This window comes from Mesitornis unicolor, unplaced genomic scaffold (genome assembly GCF_000695765.1).
Source record: "Mesitornis unicolor isolate BGI_N332 unplaced genomic scaffold, ASM69576v1 scaffold29929, whole genome shotgun sequence".
Lineage (NCBI taxonomy): Eukaryota > Metazoa > Chordata > Aves > Mesitornithiformes > Mesitornithidae > Mesitornis > Mesitornis unicolor.
Genome location: NW_010207216.1, coordinates 29,544 through 40,855, shown reverse-complemented (window position 1 = coordinate 40,855; position 11,312 = coordinate 29,544). Strand labels below are relative to the sequence as shown.

Here is an 11,312-nt window from a genome sequence, read left to right as displayed (position 1 = left end):
GGCGCCAAAACAGCTTAATGCAGAGGAGGACGGAGAGGGCGTCCACACGCACCCCTGCACCCCAGTGCTCTCCGGGCGAGGCGAAGGATGGGCTCGACCTGCCCTGGGAGAGGCATTTGTGCGGCAAGGGCAGCAGAGCGAACCGGGAGACGGGCCCCGGGCGAGAGGGCTGCCTGCCAGTCTGATTTTCTTGCCCTGGTTTTCCTCCGGGCATGTTCTCTCTCGCACGGTTTCAGCAGACGCTTCTCCTCCGTTTCTTCCCAGCCCCTCGAGGGCTGTTTTCCAGCCTGGCTGCCGGGAGCGGGTCTGGGATGTGCGGCGGAGCTTTGTGCCAGCGCTGCCGGTTGGCAGGAGGATCCCAAACCCAGCCCAGCCCCGGCAGCGTGCGCAGCGAGTGCTGGACTGGGAATAAAGGAGAAGAGCATGGGTTTGGCTTGCTCTGCCTCAGGAATGGAGTCTTCCCCAAGAGGGATGCCATATGGGTCCCTTGGCCACCCCAGCTGGGTGGCTGCTGGTTTGCAGGCTGCACTGGTGTGAAGTGTTGGTGAGATGGTGTCTCTGCTGGGTTTGCTTGCACAGGACACCCTGGCCAGTGCCTGTCTCTGGTGCCCACAGTCCCTTGCTCCAGCCCCAGGGGTATCCTGCAGCACTGGGATCCAGCACAGAGCTGGGATGTGCCAACAAGGACAGGGAGGAGCAGATTTACAGGCAGATAAGGGGGCCTGGGAGAGGACGCTCCTGCCAGAAACTGTCCTTTTTTAATGTCATTGCCTGCTGACGGGTGCCTTTTCCCAGGGAAAGTCTGGTTTTCCCAGCCCAGCTGGGCTCCTGGGGCTGTTAACAGGTTTTTACTGCTTTATCAGTATTGGCAGAAATTCCCCTGTGTCAGCCTTGGTCAGAGAAGGATGGGTGTAGAAAGGGGAGCGAGCGCTGCACCAGGGTCATGCTGAGCCCGATCCAGCATTTGGGAGGGGGGTGACGGCAGCAGAGTGAGGAGTCCCCACCTGCCAGAGGGTTTGGAGCGCTGGGGTTGTCTCGACAGGGCATGGAGATGCAGCCCAGAGAATTAACATTCACCAGCACCCTGCTCAGCTTGGCTTGGCTGCTTTTTGAATTTCAGTTTACTTAGTCCACATATCCCTCTCATTTTTCTCCTCCAAGCTCGGGCTGTGCTGTTTGAGGTCGAGCAAATTCAATAACTCACTTCCATGCTGCGGGGGTCAGCTTTTTCCCTGGGTTTAACTCCATTTCTAATAATCCTCCTCAGTAACCCACTAACCCATCCGGGAACGCTTGCCCACATGCCAACCCCATAGGTGCCAGCCGGGCATCATTCAGATCCGCCTTTCATCTCAGTGCAGCCAAACAAATTTGCTCTGATTCTGTTGGTATTTTCGGCTCTTCCTCCCATTTGGTTTTGGTTTTGTTTTCCTACTGTAAATCAGTGCGAGTGCCAGCGCTAGGGATGGAAAAGAATTACTTTAGGTACCCAGTGCTGCATCCTGAGTGCCACACCTGTAGGCTTAGCTCCAGATAAAGCTGCTTTTCCGGCTTCTGCTCTTACAGTGAAGAGATATTACGTGACTTATGTCCAGGGCTGCGCTGGAAATTTTCCATGTTGACCATTGCTACCTGGCGCAGACTCCACGCCCCACGCAGACGCCTGAGCTCGCGGCAGCCGCTCAGCAATATGAATCAGAGCAGAGGAGATAATCTCCAGGATTTTGGCAGAGCAGCAGAGTGCGAGTTCCCTCTGCTGGCACACGGCAGGGGCGTCCGACCGGGCCGGGGGAGGGCGTCTGTGTCCAGAAGTGTGAGCTGTGCCCCCAGTCTCCCACCTCAGACCCATCCCTAGGGCGAAAGAGCAGGAGCAGCAATTTGGAAACCCCGATCTTGGATTGTTTTGCACACAGAGGCACAACCAAAGAGGCTTCAGGGATGCCCTCAGACGTCGGTCTCCGTATGCCAGCGGGGCTCTGCAGCTGCAGGGATAAATCCTGGCACACCTCAAGAGGGTGCCAGCAGCTTTGAGGAGGGGATCACCGTCGCATGGGGAGTCCTTGGGGTGCAGAGACCCGGAGCGGCTTCCTCTGGGGGTGTGGCTGTGGGCTTCCCAGGGAGCGTTGGGATTTCTGGTTGGAAAACTCAGCTTTTCTTGCACATTTCCAGGGATGCAGCCTCTAAAACTGCAACTTTCCTGGTTAACCCCATGTTTTGCTCAGGCTGGCAAGAGTCTGCTGTGGCACCTGCCGGATCGGCTGCAGGAGCATGGTCAGGGTGCTGAGGCGTATTTCTAGCCCTGATACATAGCAGAGCTGCCTGAAATCGCTTTAAAAGAGTTTTCTTTCTCAAATGCCTTCTCTGGAGCTTCTTGAGATGTAAGGCTGTGCTCTAAATGCTGCTTTTACCCATAAAAACCAGCGCCTGCTCTCCCAAGTATAGTTTTTTTTCTTTCCTGTATAACTTTCCTATATATCTTCTTAATTTTTGTGGACCTCTTGGGGAAATTCCTCTTCCTTTCCCTGACGCTCGCTCTCTTTCTCACTACTAAATAATGAATGAATCCAATAAAAAGAAGCCCTTCCTTCCAATCAAAGAAAATCCCCTTTAACGATAGCCCGTGCTGCTCTTTACGGCTTTCCTTCCCACCGCACACACCCCTCCACCTCACAGCCGAGAGCTGCAGCTCAGGTTTAGTGGCCTGGAAAAGATTTAACGCCCTGCATGGCCGAGGAACGACTTGGGACGAGCTTTGTACTTAAAAAAACCAGCACTAAACCGCACCGCAGCTTCTCAAAACGCTTCCTGTACCTTCCTGCACGCAGCCTGGTTTTGTCCACACGGAGCTGCTGTTTTCGGAAGGAGCAGCTCCCCTCCTCGGCGCAGTGGGGAGAGGAGAGCCCTTCCCCTCCCTGGCCCCCCAGGATCTGTAGCAATAACCTCTCAAAATGTTGAGCTAATGGGGGAATAACCCCCACGATTCTTTCCTGTAATCCGGATGATCTTAACCCTCGGGGCTGTGATTTGGTTGCCGCGATTGATTTTTCTCCTTCCTTTCTCAATGACGAATTACTGGGATGATTTTGATTTTGTTTTTGTATGCAGATATTTAATTTCCTCTTCTGTTCATTCATTTTCCAGCCTTGTTTTCTTCCAGGTCTTGTTGCTCTCCACCTTCTCCTGCTGTGTTGCTGTGTGACGTGTCCGCCTTTACTTCGCCTGCTTCGCTACCATCTCATCTCAATCTCGAGCCGTAGAACAACCTGGTGGTGCAGCCCCTTTCATGAGAAATCAACCTGCTTTTGATTTTCGTTTCATGGTTTTTTTGGTTGGGTTTTGGTTTTTTGTTTTCCTCTTGATTTGGTTTTCTTCAGGCCTTCACCTAATAGGGCACAGACAATGTTAATTCATCGACCTCTTATTCCCTCCTAACCTGAGGCTCAGGGAAGGCTGAGCCAGCGTGGGGGGCCCCCAGCCCATTGGGGCATGAGATGTGCTCAGATTGTCTCGTTTATGGAATTTGGTGCAAATGTTGGTTGAAAACTGAACTTCTTATGTTTTTTGAGCCCTTAACCTTGCTGTTTCTCTCTGTGGGAAGTGTTAAAAATGCTGTTTTGGATAACCTGTTTCCCCTCGTGTGGTTGCCATTCTGATTTTCATGCACATTAGAGGTTCGCACAGAGCAAGCGAGTCCAAATTTTGTGTCAAGAACCTGCCTGGATTGAGCTTTTTGGGGAGGTTCGAAACTGAGCTCTAAACCTCACAGCTTGGAGCTCATCTGGTGTGTGTGTTAGTGGTGGGTTATTGCTTTACGTTCCCAGGTTGGGATTAAAGACCTGAGGTTGATACTTGCCCGAACCCCTGGAAATGCAAACTCAGACACCAGCAGGCCCTTTGAAAATTCCAGTATTTCCTCTCAACAAGCAGCTTTTCATGCTGAAATGGAGCTTTTAGTTCCACCTGCGAAGGCCTGGTGTGTGCTCGATCTTAGGAGCATCCCATTTGGGTTTGCTCCATGGTTGGCTCCTGCTCCATCCACATTTCTTCATAGTCCTCCTCCATCCTTGGAGATGTCTATGGCACGGTGTGATGGGCCACCAAGGCGGTGTCTGAGAGCCCAAATTGTGCTCCCTGCAGTCCTCTGGACATTGCCCCTGTGGGTTTTTAGGGGATATCTATCGCAGTGAACACACAGGGTGACCCGTAGGTACCTGCACCCCAACTTGGTCTGTTGTGTCTATGGCCTGGGGGCCATCGATAGCTGCAGTGCCAGAGAGTAAAGCCAAAGCTGAAGCCAAAGCTGCCCAATAAATCCCTGCATCTCAAAGGGCTGGAAAATTTACAAGTAAGAAGTTACTGCGAGGGTTTTTTCTAGATATTTAGGAAGATACTATTTGTGGAGCGTGAGGTTTTTCCCCTCCACTTTGACTGCAGGTAAAATGGTGCAGGTCAGATTGGGTTGTTTTGCCCTGATTTTTGGATTTGTGCACGCTAGAACTTGCAGAGAAACAGGGACCAAAAGCCAGGTGTGCATGAACACTGGGTCGAGCAGTTCTGCAGCCTTGAATGTGTGGGGTTGTACAGCTCAGCGCAGTTGCCGCTCTTGTGTTTAAACCGGCTCTGGTTTCCCCTTTTCTCTCTGTTTTCCAGGCGCTCGCAGGTAATTGAGAAATTCGAGGCGTTAGATATTGAGAACGCGGAGCACATGGAGACCAACGTGTCGGCCGGCGCTGCCCTTTCCAGCGAGACGCGGCAGGGCAGGAGCGAGAAGAGGGTTTTCCCAAGGAAACGGGTAAGGTGCTCAGCTGAGGTCTCGTGGTGGGGTTTTTGGGGTGACACCTGGGCTCAGACAGACCGGGATACAGGGTATAGCTATAGGGGTTAGCTGTAGGGGTTAAGCTATAGGGGTTAGCTATAGGGGTTAGCTATAGGGTTAAGCTATAGGGGTTAGCTATAGGGGTTAAGCTATAGGGTTAAGCTGTTGGGGTTAGCTATAGGGGTTAAGCTATAGGGTTAAGCTATAGGGGTTAAGCTATAGGGGTTAAGCTATAGGGGTTAGCTATAGGGGTTAAGCTATAGGGGCTAGCTATAGGGTTAAGCTATAGGGGTTAGCTGTAGGGGTTAGCTATTGCGGTTAAGCTATAGGGGTTAGCTATAGGGTTAGCTGTAGGGGTTAAGCTATAGGGGTTAGCTCAAAGTGTTAGCTGTAGGGGTTAAGCTATAGAGGTTGGCTATAGGGTTAAGCTATAGGCGTTAAGCTATAGGGGTTAGTTATAGGGGTTAAGCTATAGGGGTTAGCTGAGGGGTTAACTATAGGGGTTAGCTGTAGGGGTTAGCTATAAGGGTTAGCTGTAGGGGTTAAGCTATAGGGGTTAAGCTATAGGGGTTAGCTATAGGGGTTAGCTGTAGGGGTTAAGCTATAGGGGTTAGCTATAGGGGTTAAGCTACAGGGTTTGTCCCTGGGTGCAGCAAGGATGGGGTGAAGTAGCAAAAGAAACAGGCAGACTTTTGAGAGTCCCAGATACACTTAGATGTATCAGGAACAAATTAATGCCTGAGAGGACCAGAAAGTGTGTTGCCAGTGCAATGAGACTTTTTCTGAGCCTGAGATGCCCCTTCAGTATGTGGATTTTTATGCTGTGAGCCAAGAGAGCGGGACTGGCTGTCCCAGTTCCTGTGCTGATCTGGGCTAATGCTGTTCACACAGGACTTCACTTGCGAGGGCGCAGCTGTGGGCTCCATCCTGGATGTGTCTGCATCTCCACTGTCCCCTCATCGCCGGGCAAAGTCACTGGACAGAAGGTCCACAGAGTCCTCGATGACGGTGAGCCACCAGGGCCATGTCCCCTGCTTTGAAGAGGGACAGGAGAGGTCCTTCCTATGGAGGTCCAAAGAAAAGTGGCCTGGCTGCTGCTTTCCTTGTATCCAGCACGTAGGACACAGGATACGCTCTGATTCGGAGCAGGTTTCAGTGGCTTGGCTTCACACTTCATGCTCTGCACGTTAAACAGAGCTGATACATGGCCTGGTTTCCTAATGCCGCTCCCTTGCTGTTGGTGTGGGTGTGAGTGGGACGCAGGCTGCGAGGAAGGGCTGGACCTGCCCTCCTGAGCTTCCCTCCCTTTGCATTTTTCAAATGCTCCCCAGACCTGGAGGCAAACAGCACAGAACAAACACGAGATGCTCCCCTCTCGCTCAAAGCCCTTCTCGAGGAACAAAATAAATACACTTGCTAATCTCTCAGAAAGATTACACGGCTGTTGTAAATACGAGCTGCATTTTTCGTGGACAGACAGTTTCTGTTGAAGGACTTCTCAGAAAAATGCAGTAGCTCAGCTTTTCTGTAGTAGCTTTTCACACAGACTTGTCCAGCCACAAGAGTGATTTTTAAATTCTTGGTGGTAATAAAAAGGTGCGAGAAGTGCACAGTAAGTGGCGATGCACGAAAATCACGCAGTCAATGGGAAGAAAACATTTTCCTTACATTAAGTACGCCTTTATTGTGCCACTCCTGCTATAACAGCAGCAATATAAGAAAAACCTTCCCACCCTGGATGCTTCTGTAGTGTCTCACTGCAGCCCAGCCTGAAACCTGTGCATTTTATTTATTTATCTGCTTTTTGCAGAAGGTTCTTGCCCTGTGCTGCTTCCCAGCTGATTAATAACAAGGCTGTAACTCTTGCAGTCCTTCTGCTTTCCTTCTCTGCAAAGTGCATGGTTGGGAGCCAGTTATTTTTGATCCCAAACGTCAGTTCTTTGCGCGATGCTCGCCTGTAGCACAGAAAGGGCTTTAACAGGACCAAGACCCCACAAGCACGATCACACCTGCATTTTGGCAGAAAAACAGCAGGCGGGAGGTGTTACTGCTCTCTCAGGGTAAATTAGGGCTGAGATGAGAGTGCCCAGCTCTCGTGGCCTGCCTCAGAGATGGATGTAGTCATTGCAAATGCAATTTTCTCTATAATGCCTTATTGCCGCCTCGTCAGCAGGTCCTGGTGGGGCTTGGCAGGTTTAATTCCTGCAGCCACATCACAGCCAGGGCTGTGCAGGCTGGCGTCGCTCTACTCCCTCCTCTGCTTCTCCAGGGTATTTGGGAAGGTCTAGGTGGCATTTACTTCCCCCTGTGTTTCTATGAAGCAGGGCTGGGTTCCCACCACCGTGGGAGCACTCAAATGTGGGACATGCTGCCCCATAGCATAGTTTTGGTTGAATAAGCTTCCAATTCCTGATTTTTCCTTGCTACCACCCATTTCAGACACTACAGCTGCGTTTCACGCACTGCTCTCCTTTCCTCCTCCACTGCAGCACGTGGAGCGGCTGGACAAGCTCAGCCTCCAGGGAGGGAAAGCTTTTCCACTGCATCCTTCCCTGTGCACAGGCAGGAGTTACCCACGCTATCGTGGTTGCTTTTCTCTGAGCTTCACCATCCCGATGGATGGAGGAAAGAGCAGGCGTCGTCTGGGTGGTGCCGTGCTGGGATTCCCTGTATTTCCAGCCTTGGGAGCTCAGCCTTGTTTTGAACCCTGCAGCCTTGCATTAATAGCACATAGTTTTTCTTTTGTAATATATAATAGAGCGACAAAGCTGCCTGCAGTCTTGCTAATTCCTGGCTTCTTCCTCTTGTAATGCTGGTGTAGCAGGAGGAGATTGCGTGAGAAGTGCTAGGACGGGCACAGCCTGAATAAACTGGGTCTCTGTTCCTCCTGGGAGCGAACATGTAGCTCCACGCAGCACAGTGATCCAGTTTAACTGTTGCTGGCCTCTCTTACTGCTATGTTTTATCAAGCTGCTGCTGCTGTCTGCTGGGCGCGGGCGCTTCCGCCCTCCCCTCTGATTGCCTCTCTTCTTCCTTGCAGCCTGACCTGCTGGACTTCAAGAAGGGCTGGTTGACCAAGCAGTACGAGGACGGGCAGGTGAGTCCTGGGGATGCTCTGCCCTTCACATCGCTCGACGGTGCCGCGGTTGGGCCCCATTTCTGGCAGCTGATGCCCGCTCCGACGTCCCAGCTGCGCATGGGGCTGCTCTCCGCACTGACATCACCTCGATGTCCTTGCAGGGTAGATCCAGATGGGAGAAACCAGATGTTTTCTGCTTGGGCAGAGTAGCAACAGGGAGTTTGCGCAGCTCTGGAGCAGGCAGCGGTGGTTTTGTGCGAGCCCTGCGCAAATGGTGTTTATTTTGGAGTAGTAATAGGCACTGCTCTGTCCTGGGGAGGTTTCACAGCCCCACAGCTGGATATGGTGTCATGGGTTTCTAGGGTGCGGGGGCAGCTTGGGTAGCAGCACTGGTTTCATGTTCCCGTTCTGTATTAGTCTTGTCTCCCTTGTGACCCAGCAGCCTCTTTGGCATCTGTAATGAGGCTCAGGTAAAGTCTCCTGAGTGCCAGGGGAATGGCAAGGTCAAGGAATAAAATCCCTCTGAGCTGGCACTGAGAGAAGCAGCCACTTTCCTCCTGTCCATTCCCAGGGGGATGTGCTGCTCCATCGGAGCCTTAGAGATGGGCACCGATGCCAATGCCGTGTGGGTGCCCATGGCTGTTTGCAAATGCTCTTTTCTGGATTTCCTTCCCTCCTGCTCAGCCTCTTGAGGGGAAAATGAGTACAAATCACCTGCAGCTGTGAGAGCTGTGGCCCGGGCTCCACTGGTGCACTGAAGCTGAGGGTGTCTGTAGGCAGCCAGAGGGGGAACCAGCTGCTGGAGCGAGTGCTTTATTACCCAAAAGCTGCCTTGGGTAAGCCTGTGCCTCACTGGGAGCGTGCAGAAGGCGTATTTGTATAGAACAAGGGCCAGGAACAAGCTGCAACTCCATTTTTAGGTACTGCAGATAAAACATGAATGTTTTACTGCTGTTTTATTTTTAAAAGGTGCCTCCAAGGCTTTAAGTGCAGCCACTAAAAGCTGTGCTTGCTCCATCATCTTGGCACCAATGGGAAGGCTCTGACGGCCCCTGTGGCTCTCACAGTGTTCACACACAGGGTTGGTGCTGCTGGGGGTCCAGTGCTCTGCCAGTGCATCAGCACTGGGGAAATTTGGGTCCTGGTGGTGCAAAACCATCGCAGTGTCCCTTGCACTGCTGCCTGTTTGAGTCTCCCCTTCCCTCTGGAGGGTCTCTTGACAAAGCTGGATGCGGCGGTGGGAGGGGAGAGGCTGTGAGCTGCCTCCTTGCAGGCCATCTCTGCTGGGTGAGCTGTGATGAGCTGCCCAGGCTCTGCTGGAGGGGAAGGAGCAGGATTATAACTGCCCGTTTTATTGTTCCCTAGTGGAAGAAGCACTGGTTTGTGCTGACTGACCAGAGCCTGAGATACTACCGGGATTCGGTGGCGGAGGAGGTAAGTGTCCCCATCGCTGTTCAACCCATCGCTCTGCTCCCTGGGGAGCCCAGGCGCTCCCAGACTGACCCTGGGGAGGTTTTCTTCCCAGATGCCAGAGTCCTGCAGCATCGCTCTTCAGGGCTTTGTGCTTCTCTCAGTGTCACTCTGCAAGCCCCCTGTGCTTTGGGGTTGCAAAGTGTGACAGGTTGTTTTACCTTTTCTATCTCCAGGCAGCTGACCTGGATGGAGAAATCGATTTATCCACGTGCTATGATGTTACCGAGTACCCGGTTCAGCGAAACTACGGCTTCCAGATCCATGTAAGGAAAACCTGGGGAAGAGCCCAGGTGCGGGATAGCCCCTGGGGCTGCTCACGCTGTGCTGCTGCCTGGGGATGCTCATCCATGGCAAAGGAAAGAAATATCTCCCCAAACACCTAGGAAAGGGCACTTTGCATCCACCACAGCGCTCCAGAGAGCTGTGGCCTTGGATCTGAGAGACGGTTTTTTGGTTGGCAAAAAATGGGGTGGGGAAGGGAAGGTTTTGTCTCAGCCACAGGGTGTCAGCTATGACAACATCGGCCTGATGGGGTGCTCCCTCTGCACCACTTGTGAGTGGTGCCCCAGTACTGGGTGCTGGGTGGTGCTGGAGGGAGCAGGATGATGCTGGTGGGTGCAATCAGCCCCTCTGACCAGTCCTTCTCTCCATGTAGACGAAGGAAGGGGAGTTCACCCTCTCCGCCATGACATCGGGCATTCGCCGCAACTGGATCCAGACCATCATGAAGCACGTGCGCCCCACCACAGCTCCCGACGTAACAAGGTAAAGGAGTTCAGCAGCCCTGTGGTTGTCTGGTTTGCTGTGCAGGAGTAACTCTTCCTTAATCCCCTTTCTTTCCTCTTTCTGAGCCTGTCCATTCCTGGAAGCTGCAGCTTTTTCTCACATCCCTGTCTCTGGGCTTAGTTTGGATACGCTTTGTGGGGATGTTGATGTGCTGAGTTACTCTTACGCGTGCAGATTTCAAAGAGGGTTGAAAATGTGGCTTTTAATTTGTGCATAGGAATATGAAATACTGTTCCTATATCAAGGCTCCTCTGGATTCCCACCAGGTATTGTGAAACCACTTGGATTCAGTTGTGCTGGGTTCCCCCTTTCCTCTGGCTACTGTTCAGCACGAGCTGCCCGTCCTTGCCATGGGTCACGACAGCACAAGCCCAGGGTTCGATTTCGAAGCTGTTTGGCTCTGATATATCTTAAACTCCAGGCAGTGAATCGCCTTCCCTCCTCTTCTGATCTCGCAGGCAGCTGCCGCAGCTCCTTCCCCTTACCCGTTAGCAATGCTCGCGTCTCCTCCTGCCGTCAGTGCCAGAGGAAGGGACCCCCCCGGCTTCACAGAGTCCCTCCTGTGAGCGCTTGCGGCTGTGGGTAAAGGGTGTTTGACCTCCTCACAGCTCACAGCGCCAGCCGCACTCGTACGGGCCACCTCTTACAGGCGTCGTGAACACGGCCGCACCGTTAATGCCGTCTCCCGTCCTTACTGTAGCTGCAGCGAGCAGGTTTTTTTGCCAGGTTTGTCCCCGCGGTGATGGAATGGCTCTTCTCACCCGGCGCTGTTGGCCTGGAGCTGCTCCAGCCTCTCCTTCCCCGTCCCGCTTGGCACTCGGCCACCGTTTCCCAGCCCTGCCCGAGCTCTGGTGGATCTCGCGGGGGTCTCGGGGAAGCCGCCTCTCTCCTCACTCCTGTGTATGTTTGATTTCCATGCAATCCCAGGAAAAACTTCTCTTTGAAACTATCCGTGCTGAAGCCCAGGTTGGAAAACTGTGTTCTCTCCTGTATTAACGTTTTGTGGTTTGTATATCTCGTGATTCACTGCATGCTCCTCTTTTTCTGCACCTCAGATGGGAAGTCCTGCAGTTTCCATTTATTTTACTTTCTTTTCCTTTTTTTTTTTTTCTTTTAAAAAAAAAAACCCAGGGGACAGGGAAAAAGCAACCTGGTCTT

At 52.5% G+C, this 11,312-nt stretch overlaps 1 protein-coding gene across 1 annotated transcript in view; it reads left to right on the top strand.

The window, feature by feature from the left end:
- The window catches only part of LOC104546619 (myosin phosphatase Rho-interacting protein-like), a 56,432-nt gene that overhangs the window by 23,889 nt on the left and 21,231 nt on the right, over positions 1-11,312 (top strand). The window contains 8 exon segments of the mRNA XM_010192055.1: positions 4,651-4,792; positions 5,708-5,824; positions 7,857-7,913; positions 9,261-9,329; positions 9,542-9,631; positions 10,024-10,133; positions 10,372-10,384; positions 10,386-10,420. Coding sequence (XP_010190357.1) covers positions 4,651-4,792; positions 5,708-5,824; positions 7,857-7,913; positions 9,261-9,329; positions 9,542-9,631; positions 10,024-10,133; positions 10,372-10,384; positions 10,386-10,420 — 633 coding nt within the window.